At 30.7% G+C, this 19,113-nt stretch overlaps 2 protein-coding genes across 2 annotated transcripts in view; one reads left to right on the forward strand and one right to left on the reverse strand.

Annotated features, from left to right (window-relative positions):
* Positions 1-1,939: 1,939 nt before the first annotated feature.
* On the reverse strand, positions 1,940-10,527 carry LOC131849234 (dnaJ homolog subfamily C member 22). The gene is made up of 6 exons (XM_059199261.1): positions 10,243-10,527; positions 7,094-7,241; positions 6,031-6,232; positions 5,243-5,386; positions 4,362-4,485; positions 1,940-2,317 (listed from the first exon to the last, which is right to left on the reverse strand). Exons 1-6 carry the CDS (start codon positions 10,501-10,503, stop codon positions 2,093-2,095), a joined length of 1,104 nt encoding a protein of 367 aa, XP_059055244.1. The 5' UTR covers positions 10,504-10,527; the 3' UTR covers positions 1,940-2,092.
* A 1,606-nt stretch (positions 10,528-12,133) lies between these two features.
* Positions 12,134-19,113, forward strand: part of LOC131849355 (JNK-interacting protein 3) — a 45,104-nt gene continuing 38,124 nt past the window's right edge. Inside the window, 4 exon segments of the mRNA XM_059199418.1 lie at positions 12,134-12,758; positions 14,671-14,826; positions 15,051-15,198; positions 17,233-17,420. Coding sequence (XP_059055401.1) covers positions 12,429-12,758; positions 14,671-14,826; positions 15,051-15,198; positions 17,233-17,420 — 822 coding nt within the window. The 5' untranslated portion in view covers positions 12,134-12,428.

Raw genomic sequence — 19,113 nt, forward strand, 5'->3', positions numbered from 1 at the left:
AAATATCTTAATCACTATCCTCCTATATTTTATATCTCTCTTATACAAATTAAAAAAAAATATATCTAAATAACATATTTAAACGAATTAATTACAAAAATTGAGAATAAATGCTGAAAGAGTACCAATTAACGAATATAACTCTGTATAGTAAAAAAGTATTTAAATGTTTATATATCAAAAACTATCTAAATGAATAAAGTACAAACATTGAGAATAAATGCACAAAGAGTACAAATTACCGGAAATATACTCTCTATAGTAAAAAAAATATCTAAATGTTCATATATCAAAAACTATCTAAATAACATATTTAAATTAATTAAGTACAAACATTGAGATTTAATCTCAATGTTTGTACTTGATCATTGTCATGCATAATAATGAATAATTAACGGAGTGTATATTAAAAAAAACTAATATTCATACATATAAATTATAGTTCTTATCCAATTTCGATAGTGAAGACAGAGCTCATGAATCGGGCCATTAATAAGTCTTAATTTTTTTAAGTAGATACAGCAACTACTATATATAATATATATACATATATATATATAGTAGTTGCATATTATATATAGTAGTTGCTGTATAAATACTAAAGGCTCGAAATAAAGAACTATCAGATTATCAGAAAACAGTAGTATAACGTTACGGTAAAGGAATGTTGCATTGTGCATATAAAATTAAAGAAGTTCTCTTATAGTTTTCAGACTTGAATAAAATGTCAAATTGACAAAATAGTACAGATGACTAGTAGAGACTATATGGCGAGAGAAACAATAAATAAATAACAAAAAATAAGTAAATGGCAATGAATAACAAAGGGTAAAGGTAAGGTAAGAGCAATAAATAAATAAACAAAAATAAGTAAATGGCAATGAATAACAAAGGGTAAAGGTAAGGTAAGAGCAATAAATAAATAAACAAAAATAAGTAAATGGCAATGAATAACAAAGGGTAAGGGTAAGGTAAGAGGTATATCAATTGGTAAGCGCTCGTAGTTTTGAATAATTTGAAATAGAGAAAGGTGGAAACTGCTGAAAGGGGGAGTAGTAAACAGGCAGTAGTCCTATGCGCCATAAGTGACACGGAATATATAAAAAAAATCTATAGTAACACTGTATACTATGTCTAATATATATTAGAAATAGATTTTTTTATATTATAGATAGAAATATGTAAATATTTCAATAATTAAATACTATTGAGCTAATATTATCGGATACTTTAAATTATCAATTTAATTATTCGTGACTGGTACTATAAACCTTAATATTACTACTTGTTAACATGTTGTCTAACAGTAAATGTTATTTAAAATACTCTAAATCTTTAGTCAATGAGTTAAAATGTAGTGATTCGCTTCCTTTTTGTGTTAAGTTGTGACAAAAGACAACAAGACTTATGGTCAAAATAAGAACAGAAATATCAATAATTTTTATGTAATTAGATTGGCCAGCAGTTTGAAACCAACTTAAAACCAACTCGACGGTAAGTGGTAGTGGCATTTCTATGCAACGTCTCACTCTTTAACCGAGACATAAAACATAGCAAGCTGCATGCTAAGATGTTTTGTTGAAATAGGTAAGAGCAAGAACTTTTTACAAAGTCTATCAACAGTAACTTCAACCTGTTTATTGGTACGATTACAATTACTAAAATATAACATTACATGAAAGCTTGTATGAAATGGGTTTAAAGTAATGTCAGTCAACAGCAACACCTGTCAGAATAATAAATTTTGTCAAGATCCGTCTAGCTGTTTGTGTGATGGTCACAAACATGTCAACATTATAAATTAAAATAGTACTGATGAAATAAATGTTGAAGATAGCTGTTTAACTGATAATTTGTCAACAAATTTATATTTTAATTACTGAAATGCCACAATATAGTAGATGATTATTACCATTGTTATTTTAAATATCAATTAATGAATTTAATAATATAATACAGAATCAGTAATGTCAGATAATCATTGTCTTATGAAATTTATAACTTATTTATACTAATGTGTCTCGGTAGTTTGATAAATTAAATAAATTACTTCATTTAAGTGCTCTACATGTAACTACCTGAAATGATAATGTTAACGTCCGCTGTATTGCTCAGTATTATCCTTTTTGTTCCGTCTATTCCTCCTATGCTTACTGTTAGAGAGTATCTCATATGCTTGCTGTATTTCCATAAAACGTTCTTGTGCTGCCCTGCGTAGGCTTTCGTTCTTCACTTTGTCCGGGTGATTTTCTCGCGACAAGCGCCTCCATGTCGATGTGATCTCTTGCTGAGTAGACTCCGGTCCGAGGCCGAGCACCTGCAGATATGATATTTTCCATATAATTATAATTTCTTTTTCAAGTTTAATTAATTTAGTTTCATTGTATATGGTTCCATGTGGGTAAAACCCTCCTATAACTTGTTCCACGCATTTCTACTAGTAACTATACTCATACCATTTACCCCTACTATTTCTTTGATGTGATTGTTGAACTACCTTAACAGTCATATATTAACTTACGATACTGTTTATAAAAATGTATATAAAAAACACAATCTGAAAATGTTATGTATGTATACACATACATAACATTTTCAGATTGTGTTTTTAAAGTTAATATTTATACAGGATTATAGTGAACATTAAAAGACATAAGATGCTATTTAATCTTTGAAAAATACTGATTATTGACAGTAGTCTCGTCTTTTGAACACTTACAAGTGTATAATATATACAGTTGTAAGTGTTCAAAAGACGAGACTCCTCTAATACATTCTTGTTACATTTGCTCAATAACCAAATGATACTCTTTCAACTTCACTAAAGGAAGAGTTTGTACAAAATCATAGGCGTGGGTTCCTCTGTCTCACTCATTTCTACCAGCTGATTTTTTGTAAGCTATATTTCAGACGAAGGGTGATATGGAAATGTATTATAGCGTGAGGAAGCAGAACATCTTAGTCCTCTAAAATGGCAATGCACAGGATGTACAAGATTCGTTACATAATGACGTAATGTACTTAGCACTCTATGCATATATTCGACGGTGTCTGTGGTCTAGGGATTTAGCACACCATTTCATTACCGATGGTCGCGGGTTCAATTCCTCGCACGGTACAAACATTTGTATTCATGAGTATGATTGTTTGTATTGCTCTGAGCGTTTTCTACGTGTGTATAAGTTAGTTAGTTTATATAGAACTTTTATTAGGAATAAGTACTCGAAGTACATACTAGATGTCGCTGTGTTAAAAGTAGACGGCGATATTATTTCGTTTTGTTACTTTGTGTATGTGGAAGGCATTTTCAAGAAGTACTTTTTTAGTTCAACAATCGAACATTACTGATTGTTTTATTTATTTAACACCAGAGGATGGTGTGGCTGATCTGAGATCAGAATTTAATGTTGGGTTGTGTCTGTAGATACATAAAATAAAATATCTAAGTATTTATATCATGTCTTAGTGTTTAATACCCATAACACAAGCTCTGTTTGCCTTGAGACTAGGGGATGTTGTGTGAATTATCCAGGGGTATTATTATTGTTAAATAGTCGCTACTTACCATCTAGTGGTCATCTTGTTATCACTTCAGTTTATAACACACAATAAAAAGCATAACCCATAAGACAAGTATTCTTATGAGTTATACTAAAAGGACAAAAAAAAATTTTTTTTTGTCTATCTATTAACAAATATATATTTGGATACATGCATACTTATGTAAATAATGGTTTAAAAAATCTTACACAATTTAAGCTATTTTTAAGCATTATTTAAGTAGTGCTTAAATAATGCTTATTTCAAACTCTTTCAGAGAACATTAGAGATAAAAGGTAGGTTATGTCCATCCTCATAATATAATTTATGTTAATATTATATATGTTAAATTTTGTTACGAACCATTTCGCTATCTGATTAGTTGTTCTTGTTGTTAACAAACAAACACATAGGCAGACTAGCCCATTTTCGAATCTATATTTTTTTTAATAGTAAATCTCTCTGACAAGAACACATAATTGCGACGACTTCGGTGGTATAGTTTAGTACACCGCTTTACTTCCAAAGGTCGCGGGTTCTTATCCTCGCCCGGCACAAACATACTAATGAATATAAATATATTCATTACTATAATTGTTTGCATCGATCTGGGTGTTTTCTATGTATATCATGCATGTATTTCCAAAGTATTTGACAATGTATTTGTATCAGTTGTCCAATACCCATAGCAGAAGGCTTGATTAGCTTGGGAACTAGATAACTGATGAAATATTATTATATTATATTATAATTATTGAAAGAAAAATCTACATCAATATATTACTAATCAAATGTATGTATGTATATGCATTCAGACTCACTTTGTAAGCGTTCTGTTCGCCATGAGGGTCAGATAGTTCAATAATTTGCTTCCAAACCTCGTACCAGCCGTGGTGCTGCGCGTATTGGTATGTATCGTACAAACATTGTTGTACATCGAGCCACCTGAAAAGAATAATATACAAATAAAATTCAACTTATTTATATAAATGTTTTAATTATTAGTATTATTGTATAATATTTATTGTATACCTTTACAGGACACATCTACCATACACAGGACACATCTTATCATATCACATCAGTAAAAAAACCGATTCTAATATTTTTACAAATAATACTAACCTTTGCCTATGAACAAAATTTTAATTGCTTATATGCAGTCCATGTATTTTCATATTATATATGCACAATAAAAATATATATTATACAGAGTTGTACGCCTCGATCTGTTTAACTTCACAAAATCCCTATTTTTTATACTACGACGGTGGCAAACAAGCATATATGCCATCTGATGGTAAATGATTACCGTAACTTATAGACCCATGTGAGACACAGTGGAGTCACGTGCGTGTTGCCAACCCTTAAAACCCTTAATATTCCCTTCTTGATAAACCCCAAACTGTAGTCCTATTATTTTTTGGGTACATAAAAACAGAGTTGGCCATAAAGACTACTTTTTATTGATTTCCCTCAGCCAGCTAAATATTTATAGTGACGTGGGGGTGGTTCTTTCCAGAAGTATTAATGTAAGGAGCGGAGGCCTGAAAGCTGGCAGCCCCTACCGATAATACATAAGATATTGTGAAACTTACGTCACTGGTACTACAAGTACTTTAAAAGCTAAATGATTCTAAATATTTGATTATGAAATGTACACTTCAAAGTCTACAGTCAATACCACATTCGGTATTCTTACCAAGGACTGGTAGTGAAATGATGAAGAGCTTCGTAGATGGGTATTTCATCACCATCACTGTCGGTGATCGTGCCGTGGAAGTACAGGTAACCGCACCATAGTGACAAGTAGAGACACGCACATACTCCCAACACTGACGCGCGTCTGTAGAAGAAAGATTAATTCTTAACCATGGACATTTAACACAGCGCCTTCTAGTCCCACGTTAAGCTTCTGTTATGGGTATTAGATAACTGATATAAATACATATATATTGTAAAATTTTATTTGTAAACCGCATTTAATAAAACAAACACTAAAACTTAATTGTAGTTTTCCACAACAGTGAAAACTGCACCCAGATCGATCAGGCCTTTTCAAACACAAATGTCATATATCTACCATGCCATAGGACAGGATCATTTTAAAAATGAAACTGATCCCTAGAACAGAATAGAACAAATATATAAAGTTAAGTAGATTCCGATATGATGTAAGATGTCTGGTCTGAATGTGTAAATAAAAGTGTGTGTAATGTAAACACCATCATTCTACTATTTTGTTCATAAATATAGATTCTTATTAGAGCGTACTCATGCTGCGCGTTCTAAGACTGCAAAATGTATGTTTTATGATTAGGGTTAAACATTCCTAGTACTATTGTCACAAAAGTGTCTGTCTGTTATATATATATTGTTTTAATATATATAGAGGTTATCGGTATATCAACTAGATGGGCCTAGACTATCATTTACTGAAAGAAAGGCGCAGTCAAAGAAATAATGCTCAGGTAAAAAAATTATAGTTACTTTAACAGGCTATGTCTCCTCGGTGTCCTTCGCCATTGCTTGGAGAAGGTGTCGAAGGCGAATGCAGAGGCTAACACCATTAATGTGAACCAGACGGTCTCATCATATATGTAGTAACGGATGGGATAAGCTGCATACGCAGCTAACACTGGCCACTTGAGACTGCCTTCCTCACGACCAATGTTCCCAACAGTCCACGTACCTGTAATTAAAAAATAAGTAGTATGTACTAAGAGTACTATCACTTATACCAATATTATGAAGAGGTAATATTTGTGTTAATCTGATACCATAGATCTAACTTTTATTTGTGTTACATAGCCCATTTATGGAGGAAGGTTATAGGGTATATAACATCATGCTACAACTAGTAGAAGTGGAACTTCAATGAATAATTTTGAAAAAACTGAAAAAATGTGACTCAGACGGAATTGTCCGTGTCAGTTTGTATTAAATATTAATACTCCTAATACAATAACACAGCACTAAAATAGTATATTTAAAATACAAACATTTAGTTAGTAACAGTAAAACTATTTTTCTTTGAAAACTATTTATTTTTATGATAACCTAAAGTTTATTTCTGCATAAAGATGAAGACTATATAACTATGTACTGCATAAATATGTAAAGTGAACGGATGGAAAGGAGTGGACGACCGAAAACAATTTGGATGAATTGTGTGAAAAATGATATGAATAAAAGAGTATGCATATATCTGACGGCCGATAGCAATCAACGGAAGATGACATACTGCACCGTTCCCAAGTATAAAATAATGGGATAAAGGCAAGACAATGATGATCCATTCACTGAAAATTAAAAGAATATTTAGAAATACTAAAACACATTTTACAAAGCTATTCCAGTAAGAATGGATATGGCAATAGATTACAGAATGTAACAAATCTTGACATTAATAGAGTATATAATATCAATATAATCACCTCAAGGACTCCAGTTTTCTTTATAAAATTTAATAAAAATGACTATATGTAATAATATGTATACTATATGTAATGTAATTCGGACTTAAATGTAATGTAAGTGTAAATGAACTTACCAAGAGCGGCAACCAATGGTATTAGGTAGTTCAGATATCTCAGATTGAGACCCCAGAACTCATCTGGTGGCACGGCGAGCATCATCATCTGACCCCAGGAGTAACCCACCATTAGCATTCCGGTGAAACGATTCATCGAGAATGGAGGCTGTGGCATTAGTAAAAACAATAATTTAAGTTAATATTCATATTTCTGATAGATATAATATACCGAAAATTCATATTCATAACAATCCCGATATTAGGTTGTTCAAAATTATGTAGATTCGGGCCTCAAAATGGTAGCATATACCAGAAACCTGAATTAAAAGAGTCCTGAACAATAGCTGAACAAAATTAAAACAAATACCTGAACAAAATTAAATCTGTATTAGTAAAAACTAAAAATATTTTTATAGCATTAAAAAGGAAGGTGATGGAATAATTATAATTACTCAAATGGATTCAGCAAGTCCACGTACATAAGGTCCAGGTATGCTTTGTTTTGCTCTTATATTCATATCGATTACTCTAATTATTGTATTTATGTGTCTACAAAAAGATTAAAACATTATTTTAATTGGTGGCAATATGTATATTTAATTTTAAAAGTCCTATCGCATTATATTAGGGATTAAGTAAAATTAGCTGCATGTTCTATATCACATCAAATTAAGGTTCAAATTAAATTAATTCAGCTTGTATGAATATAAGTACAAGGTGTGTATTGGGGCTACTGTGGCAAATTACTGTAGTCAGTGCCGTGGTCACAGAACTATTTATATTACTAATTTATTAGATACATATGCTAGGCTATAAGGTATTTATAATATGAGACATTAGTAAATAAATAAATAAATAAGCAAAATATACAAAGATAAATAATATAAGTAATATTGTTGCCAGTCAGCACACATTTTATATTGTATCCATTCAAGAAAGTGTGATTAGCATATAAATAGAAATAATAAGCAAAATTTAGATTTAGTTACTAAAAGACAATATTGTACAAATAAACCAAAACATTAAACATATTATTTGCAAGTTGTTAATAAAGTATACTTACATATTAAATAATAGCCACCCAATTTCCAGTCGTTATTCTTAAAGAAATATAAAGAATTAAACAGTCTGTAAAAATTAAAGAGGCCTGAAAAAGGTACATAGAAATAAGAAAGATTTGTAAATATATTCTACCTTAAATCTAAGTGTTGTAGTTAGTATACAAAATGAATTAACATTTGCACTGTCCAAAAATAATATAAATTAGAAGATAATAAAGTGCAATATTTGTAAATAATAAAACAATAATGACAGTGAAACTGTTAATATTGAATATTTATACATACAGTAATTATAATAGTGTTAAGAATAGAATAATATTGTAATGTGTAATATAAAATAATTGTAACAGCTGTATTACAAAAAATTACTACAGAAATATATTAAATGCACATTATAAATTAGCATTAGGTACCTAGATAACATATAAACCCAGCTTCATTTCTTTGTACTTGTACTTTCAATTATACTATGTCATAGCATATAGTAACTGCAAATCAGTAAAACTTAAATAGGATTAATTCTTAAGGAGATAATTGGTTTGAAAATAGTATATTATATAGTGGAATCATATAATTTATTATATAATCCTATCCTGTCCTGTCAGAATGCTATGGAAAGAAGTATATTAATGCTACGGAAAATTAATGAAACAGAAACATAAGTCATTTTCGAGAAGACTCAATAAAAAGATGCATTTCAATATGAATTAAGAAATGGAAATGGGCAAATCTACAAATTTTACAACACACTTGGTTCAATAAGAATACTTCTGAACTCGAAATTAGAAAAAGAAACAACCTTTATTAATAGATTTAAAATCTACAATGATATCACTACTTATATGTAAAATATCAAAATGAAAGTCAGAGCTATTTTAAAGAATATTTTTTTATCAACTGTACAAGACAAGCTCCAAAAGGATTTATGCACTTTAAATAAAAACAATAATTAACCTGGAAATTAAATATAAAGAAAAGTAATTAAGAACCCAATGACCCATCCCATCAAATTGAGGAGGTAACAACAATCAATATAGAAACTGCAACCTGGACATGCTATGTGTAATCAAATAACATTGTCAGCACAATAGATTTTAAATTGGATGTGTTACTTCTAAAACAATATTATCATTAATAAAATTGTAACCAAATATATACTACAAAATAGGCATCATTTCAAGAATACTGGTTGTTTAATCATTGAATTTTATAGAGTATCTAAAGTATAGAAATAATATATACAAACACTTATCATGGTCATAATAGATAACAAATGGATGGATGGATCGATGGATGTAATCAATGGAATAGAATACATTGCCCTAACAACAGAAAATGTCAGTGATCAACTAGAGAAACAGAAATTCTAGTGTCTTCAAACACTAAAACACCTAAACAGCATAAAATAACCAAAGAATGTTTTACGCCTTACACAAATCACCTATTATATTATATTTCTCCTGTTTTTTGTATGCATAAATTACATGTTTTATAATTATCCACACAAGAATTAAGAGAATAAGTTAAAATAAAACCTTAGTGTTCCCCAACATATATGTTACAATTTATAATAATAGAAGTCTGTACTTACACAAATACAAATTTGTACTTATTACCATCCCAAACACCAGAAAGTTATTGTTACGAACTCATACTGCCTGTTTACATCTAAATAAAAGCAATAAAACATAAAATACTTCTCTAATTTTTAAGTTTAGAATTAATATGAACTCTATATTATTTTATACTAAGTATAACATACTGTTAGATGCAATCAGGCATATGTAGTCATTAAGGGTTAACCAATCTAGTACTACTAATAAATATAATGATTATCTATGAATACCAAGATCAATAATACATTAAACATTAATTATGGCTGTTTTTAATATTACAAATTATATAAAGGACTGTTTACTTTGAGAAAAGCTATGGATATTATGTAAATTAAAGAATATTATTATTTATGAGGCTCCAATATTTACAAGCATCCTAATACTCACTCATGTTATAATCACTTATATTGTGATTATAACAGCCATAACCCCAACAGTTTGCATAATGTTTATAAATGATCATCATTAAACTAAATAAAAAATAACTCACCTTTTTATTACTCAGCATTCTACCCACCAGTTCCTTCATGTGCTTAGGGTCCTCATTAGCATCTCTCACGTACCGTGGTATGCGGAATATTTCGCCTAACCACCCAATGCCAAAGCCTCCGAGGGTGCTCCACCATACAAAGGCATGTCTGTCTCTTCGTAAATAAAAATGATGAACTCCAAATATTCCACCAAACAACCAGAAAAAATAAGCCCACAGGACGGACTTTTTATTTGGCATATTGTCACCTTTTATAGACATTTTACCACGATAACCTGGATATATAAAATGTATGACGTGTTAGTATCACTTCGTAACCCAATTGATAATAAATTATCATTAAAACACAAATATGTACAAGACATTACAAATATTATTTTTTATACATACGCTCTATATAGAAATTATATTAAAGACACGAAGTAAAATCCAGTAGTAATAGCAAAACACTAAATTTAAAAAACAGTAACTAAAAAGATGACAAAGTTGTCAACTTGGCAACTCAAGTCTATGGCGTGGTACTGGCGTGCTTGACTGATCAAAGTGATCAACGATTAGTTGGCAGCACAGATCAATGTACATATCAAAAAGATATGTTGTTCTCTGAATAAACTGTGAGAAAAACAATGGAAATGAAATTCGAGATTAAAAGTGCAACACTTCATATTTATTTAAACATTTCCACATACAGTTTAATTATTAACTTGACATTACATCATTTTACTATTAACACACAAAACTATGGTAAACAATTTCATACGCGTTGTAAAAACAAAACTTTAAGAATTTTAAATTATTGTAATAAATAAATCAACAGTAATGTTTTAATTCATCTAAAGTTCTTTTATGGTTTCAGAACAAATGATTTAATTTATGTACATTAGTACATACATTTTTTATGGATTTATACCTTTCACACATATTGATAATCCGCTAAGTTCAACCTTACTTTGTTTATTTGCAACTTTGCAACAATCTAGACAAATGAATTTGTATAGCACTCACAGCGCGTTAATATTTTTTTAAAGTCTTCTAATAGTGGTATTTCAAATCTGCGGAAGGATTATGGGGTTCGAACTTCGGCTCAAACATCATAATTTCAATCAATCAATAAAGAGGATCAATCGTTTGGGCACAAACCATTGGGGCACCCACTGGGCCGAACTTTTTGTTCCGTGTTGCAACATCGACCCCGGCCGGCAATGTGAGATATTCCCGCCTCCATCATAATGTTACCAAATATATATTACTGTTAAAATTTATTAGTTTCTAATACAATTCATACGTACATATTTATTGCGTTTATAATTTTTTAATCGAGTTTTTTTTTGTCGAGTCATAGAGAAATGTAACTGAAATAGATGTAAAGTCTCAGTCTCTCGTCAGTCAAAAAAAATGGACATTGTAAATTCAATGCACATTTACACCGAATGAAGATCGTTAATTCTCCGATTTGTCTTTTATGCTCTAATAACGAAAATCAAATATTAAAACATATATTTTTTGATTGCCCGGCCTTCAATTTAAATAGAATTTTGCTCATTGCTAAGCTTCAAGAACTATTCAAATGCATTGCTACTTTTAAACCAATTGATGACTTCATCATAGCAACTATCAGAGAATTATAAACATTTTAATTAAGGACACATGCATGGACTTAACATAAACTTATAATTAATGAAAAGATTTGGCGATATCGCCTTGAAGAATTTTTGAATCTCATGGAAATAATGCTGAAGATTAGGCTGTATGGTCTCGTACCTTTGCCTATCTACTTGTGGATAAAACATACTACTACTACTAGTGAAATCTCGTGAAATGAGTACTCTGTGAAAAGTAGTATTCAGAATTCCGGAAACGGAAGCGGTAGTGTTGCTTTATACAACGTCAATCAAGAATCAATCGTTATTAATTTTTTTTTGTGTAAAAAATACGTCAATCAAATAAATGCTAATGTCTTGATCTTTCTTCTCTCTACATTTATTATAATCATCATTATATGTTCCTTATTAGTGGTAGGCGAAATGTCAAAAGTTTTAATATAGAACGACCAAAATCGATCGCGTCATCGTCCGTCGCATACACAAAACAACTAATTATGTTTTCGCGTAAAATTCATTAGACGTCCTTGTGTGGAGTAAACGTAATTTCCTTGTGCGTACTACTTACCTAATTTGTTTCCAATCATGAATTTCGACGATACTTCCAGTAGTGGGTACGTCACCAACGAGACTATATACGGTACCCACGAAGATTCTCATGTAGTGATGTCCGAGAAAGTCCAGTCGTTGGCTGGAAGTATCTACCAAGAGTTCGAGCGGATGATAGCCAGATACGATGAGGACGTGGTGAAGACGTTAATGCCACTGCTGGTGAACGTATTAGAGTGCTTAGATTCCGCATATCAGACCAACCAGGAACATGAGGTGGAGTTGGAATTGCTCAGGGAAGATAATGAACAACTGGTCACGCAATACGAACGCGAGAAGGCGGCAAGAAAACACTCTGAGCAGAAGGTAAGTCAGCTTAATAATATTGTAACAATTAGACCTTGGTGGTGTTTTCTTTGCTTTGCTATGCAAGGTTGAATAAGTTATTAGTAGTATTTTTAACTTCTTAAGAGATGGACATTAAAATATTAATCTTATTTTTTTAAATGCTCTCATTTTAAATTTGTGTATGTGTGGGAAATGTGTTATCCCTTCTGTTATCTTGGGTGTAATTTAAGTAAGGTATATTTAATGTAATAATATTAATAAATTTTAAATAATGTGCACTTAATAAATTATGTCTTGTTCTAAAACTTAATTAAAACATCTGGCTTGAATATACAAAGATTGTTAAGTGCATTTTGCCCTAATGAGCTAGATACCTTTGTTGGTTAGTAATGTTATTTCTATCTGAGTTCTAGTTTTTTTTTGGGATCAAGAGTCCTCATTACTAACAATTCCCTTCCCCCTCTGAGTTCTAGTATGAGAACCAATTTCCACTCGAAACCATTGTGGTTAATTCCTGGTGAATTCAGATTATAGGCTCAGTGATTAGACCTCAGGCTTGTTCTATCATTCTCTGCTGGTGTATTACCAACACATGCTGTTACAACACCCAAAAGTATTATTCACATTTGTTCAATAAAAAAAACAATTGTATAAAAATAATAATTTTTTTACATATCTGATGAATATATAAGTGATACATAATGTGCTTAAAACACATCCTATCTATATAGATCAATATCTGAGTGGGATGATATTCATAAATTTTGATTTTAATCAGAACATGATAAAATCCATTTTACCAATATTATAAAAAGAAAAACCAATTTGAGAATTTCTTTTACTATTTTAAAGGCACCTTAGTCCTGAATAACATAGGCTAAATATTATGTTAGTCGATATAAATCGCAAAAATTTATGAACCCCGGTATATGTTGATGAGTTTTACTAATAAAAAATAATAACAGCACAAGAAAGGGTGTTAAAAACAATTAGTAAATAGTAGACTACTTACTAAACTTTGGAATTGTGCAAGGAATAACTTAGCTATTAAATTTTATATGACTTAATTTGTTTGAGAATACAATGAATTAATTATTATATATTTACTAATGTAAATATATTGCATCAATAAACTTTAGGCAGTTTTTAGGGCAATGAAGTTGTACAAGGTCTTATTAGCATGCATTTATAGTTAAATGCATTATGTGCATGTTCATATACCTTGATATTGTTTGCAATGCACAATTACAATGACTCATTTCAGTTAAATAAACAATATCTGGCTTTCTTGTCAGTATATATATTTATACTTCAAGTGAATGGAAATAAACAAAACTGTGATATGTTATGTCTCTAGCAATATAGCAATTGATATGGATTGAAATTAAATTGTTATGGATGATTATGGAAAGGTGCACCCACCTATACTAATGGTTTACACTGGTGGGGCACCTGTGGCGGATGATAATATGAGCATGAGGTCAGGTCCGTTAGCCCATCATGTCAAATTCACCATGAATTCATGATGATGGTTTCCAGAGGGAACTACTTGGAGGTCAACCTTGTATATATCTAGCAATGAATTTATTAGTAACCACATTACTAAAAATCTCCTTAGAATGTAGAAGGTGATTTAAGCATTGTCTATTTGATACATATGCTTCGAAGATATTACAAGGTACACAACAGTACATGTAAAATTAAATTAATCTGGTTATAAATTTCTATAAAATATAACATTTTTTAGTAAATAGTAGTTAAATTACGTAAAATATTCAAATATACAAATAATATTTATGTTTCACAATGTGGTATTAATTTTTCATTTAATTTTAAATATTGCTTACAGTGCCATTTGCGATCATAACTAAATAGCACATACTTATATAGGTGTAATAAATATGTGCTTTAAATGAGCATTTTTTCTCAGTTGTTGGAAGCAGAAGATCACTACGAGGGTGAGAGGAAAGATTTGACAGGCAGACTAGAAGCTCTGGATAGCATTGTCCGAATGTTGGAACTTAAACACAAGAACTCGCTTGACCATGCCAGCAGGCTTGAAGAAAGGGAGAATGAACTTAAGAAGGTATTTATTATATTTTCAGTGTCTACAAAGAATTCAGATTTTTAAATTAATTATGATATCATGTTGTTTCTATATATATGAGATTCTAAGATGCTTTAAAAGTTTATTATTGATTTTAGAAATTGTACTAAAAACATAAAAAAGAAAAGTCATAACTCAGATATGTTACAAATGCAAAGTGTGGGATAATACAGACATTTTACTCTATTCTGCTTATTTGACAGGAATATGCCAAACTGCATGAGCGGTACACGGAGCTATTCAAGACCCACATGGACTATATGGAGCGGACAAAGTTGCTCCTTAGCACGGCAAGTGAACGAAACGAAGTTCGGGGTCGTCTTGGTCTCAACCCTATTGGCAGATCAAGTGGTGAGTTTCATAGAGAAATTTAATAAGCTATTACATAAAGAACTATCTTCACAACAGGTCTCTGGCAATCTATATATTTAAGTGATAAACAAAAGTGCATATAAGTGTAACTGAGAAATATTTGTATAAAATCAAAACTATAGTACAATCCAAAGCACATAGCTGTGACTTTAACAGCTGTTTCTGAAGGCCTTTGTATACGTAATGAAATATTGCATTTCTTTTTATTGCTTTCTTAAGAAAGCAAGGATAGTTCTTAGACTACCAATGTAACCAATATTGGTTTTAAAATCTTTTTTGTTTCGGTTATGCACTGCCTGGTATCGTATTTACATGAATGTGATCTGAATGTTTACAATAGAAGACAGGTGTGGTTAAAGTAAATACGATCACTGCGTGGATGGATGGATGAAAAATATATTTTGAAACGTTTTTATTCTTATATTTTTTAATGACGGCTTTCTTCTTTGTGTTTCTGTTTTAAAGTAGCCTCATTGTATGTAATTTATTTAGAATTTAACAGGTAGTGTTTCGTTTATAATGCTAGAGGGAACTATTAATCGTTATGCAGATATACGTTAGCTGGCGAATCAGAATAATTTGCAATTGTAATACTAGATGATATGTATGTACATATAGAACAGACATGTGAGTCGTGTTTGTTTTCTATCGATTTTATTGTTATTTTCGTGTTAGCCGCGGCTGGCGGCACTGGACGAAAATAGTTACAGAATTGCATAAAACAATACAAATGAAAGTCAGCGGAACGGCTAAGGGCTGTTGTCTACATGCGGTTACGACGTTAGCCTGATGGTGACCTGACCTGAGCGTAGTAATTTCGATCTGTTAGAATGGGGTTGGAAATTGGCAAAGATGTTATCAGATTCTGATACAATTACTCTATCACACAACCAATTCGGTTGATAGACAATAAACTTTTTTCATTTCACTTAACCGAATAAATGTGGGTTTCTGCGTATTAATAGAAAACGCAAATAAGAAAATATATATTTACTATCTGTGACACCTAAAATTTGCAGCCTATGTGTTATTCTTATGGATAAGCTATACTGTTAAGTTTCATCAAAATACGCTCAGTAGTTCATTTAAAAAGACATATAGTCTACTATGAGCACTTGTTAACATTAACATTTGAAATTATTATTTGTACAAAAACTGAGGAATCACAATTTTTCACGTATTCCTTTTCAAATATGTTTCAAATGGGAACTGAATCGCTGGATTATTATTTGAAATTGGATGCTTCGAATTGTAATTAGGTTATTCCGATAGTGTCCATAAAGCTGCATTAGAATCCGCTAATATCGACGATTCATGCTATTCGTGCTGAGATCAGATATTTGAAGCTTAGTGTGCTTCCCGACACTGAATCTTTCAGCAAACACACCTAGATTACATTGTTTTATTAAGCAATTTCAGTGCTTACCTGGCTTCATGGTAGACAGAAAATGATATGTATTTTCTAGTTATATTTATTGAAAACGAATAAAAATATGAACGATGGATGAAATTTACATGGGTTCAAAGTGAAAGTATAATCCTTTCAAATTAAAAAGTAGATGTACGTTAGAGTTATAACCGATATAACTCATACAATTATAATCTACCTAAAATTTGGTTAATATTATGATGTTTTTATATATATATATATATATATATTTATGTCTACTATGAATACTAAAAGTTACCTCATATATTTGTTTTATGTTTCCAATTCGATTATAGAAACATAAATTACACCACACTTTATAACAATTATATTTGTTACCTTAATTCTGACAAATTGTAAGATATCACAAATGAAACCAATTAACACGTGATCCGATTACCAGATTGGCAAGGTGGTGAGTAAAGAGAATTTGTTACTTATCGCGGTAGGTATGGCCAGTACAGAGTAGAGGGCATGACCTGACGTGAAGATAGATACAAAATTTCTTTTTGGATAATTCTTTAATATAAATACTGAGCTTCGGTTGATACATTGTATATTCAATTTGAAATATCACTTAACAGGTCCGATATCGTTCGGTTTCTCTTCTCTCGAGGGTTCTGTGAATGTGCTGGAGCAATCTTCGAGTATACCCGGCAGTCCAGTTAGTCTTTCGTCATCACCGCCGTCTCCGACAATAGGTTCTGAACTGGCAGCAGTGCGTACAATGGAGCGTGCCCACCAGACCGACCCTATTACTCAACAAAGTCAGGTGAGATTTGAATGTTTTGAAGACTAAGAATTGGGATATTTGTATTTGTTCGCCTGCATATTATCTTACTCAGTATAAACATACAAATTACGCGCGATCGACCCTGTAAAAAAACTTAGGTGCTACCAAATTATCGGTATTCTGTGCCGTTGAGCATTTATTTGTAGTTTATTAAAATACTCTTTTCTTAGGTATTAAAACAATTTATTAATCCCTAGTATTATTAGTACAAAAGGTTGTGTTTTTAAATGCCAGTTTATACAGACCAGAATTTTTGTATTAATTAAGGATCTGTTTTGTAAAAATAAATTAAAGACATTAACAAATTACATAATTATCATAATATACACAGACTAATGTTATGCTCCGTATAAGTGAACGAAGACAATTTATAAGCATTATTATATGTGAGGAGAATGGTTAAAAGAATTCTTCAAACAGCCATAGCGGCCTTACATTCACAATTCATGAAAATAATGCTTTATATGTCCATAGAGAACATCGTCTGTAGCAGAATAGCAAACGAGACGATTTCGAAATAGAACTACAGTTTGGTAAAACAAACGACAGATCACATAATTTATGTACGAGTTAGTGGATGTTATTCTGGTTTTAGAGCTATGCAGTCAAATGCGGTACCTATTTATAACAAACATGTAGGTACAATAATATGTATACGAAATTAAAACTGCCTCTATGATTATTTGAAACATTTATAAACGGTATTTTCCATTATAATATTATTGAAGAATTCCCGATTGAGTTCTTATTAAGTCGACCCGTGACGAAACGACCAGGATCGTAACAGCATTGAAATATCATGAGTTTATAAGTAATGTTATCATGATAAATATAAATAAATATCTTAATTATATACATATACACAATCGTAAACAATCATCGTATCTTTTATTCAAATGTGGTATTGATGTTATTATTTACATTATTTCGTCAAACGGTTCTAAAGACTTCACTGAAATCCTATGTGCTTACATAATAAGAAATATAAGCATAATTTTGTTTAATACTGTAAAGCGTTTTTTTTTTAAATAATTATTGCTTCTTAATGTACTATTAAAAAATAACAATACTTTACTTTTATACCATACTATTAAAAGTACCTACGTTTTATAAAATAACAATATTAATTTATGTATTAACTGATTATAAATATGTAATTACAGTGCATCCTAAAAGATAAAGTTTACTTCCCCTTCTTTCTTACCAGAGCATAACTTTAATTGAAAGTGAAACTATTGTGTTAGAGCGATTTGAATACGTATGTATTTAGATTATATCGCTCAAGTTCTTACGCTATTCATTTGGATAATATAAATAACCACAGAAGCAAAATTATCCTGTTTTGTAATATGAATTTGTAATTTGGATATGTTTATTTTTATACTTATTCGTTTTATATTCAAATAAATGAATTTTTATATTAAATTGCGTTTCAGCAGTAGTTAGTTACTGTAACCATGTTATAACATAAGCTAGTTTTTGTTATATATTAAAGAATAAATTACAACGTGTATACCATAAGTATTATAAATTCTTATATATGGAAAAGACAAATTTACCACTGGGACCGTAAATAGTGCTTGATTTTGAAGTATGAATTAGGATTGTGAAATTACAGTGAACTGAGAGAACATCTGGATCAGGAATGGTAATGCATGATCCATAATTTACT

Source organism: Achroia grisella, unplaced genomic scaffold (genome assembly GCF_030625045.1).
Source record: "Achroia grisella isolate CSIRO2021 unplaced genomic scaffold, CSIRO_AGI_Agris_v1 utg640, whole genome shotgun sequence".
Taxonomy (NCBI): Eukaryota; Metazoa; Arthropoda; class Insecta; order Lepidoptera; family Pyralidae; genus Achroia; species Achroia grisella.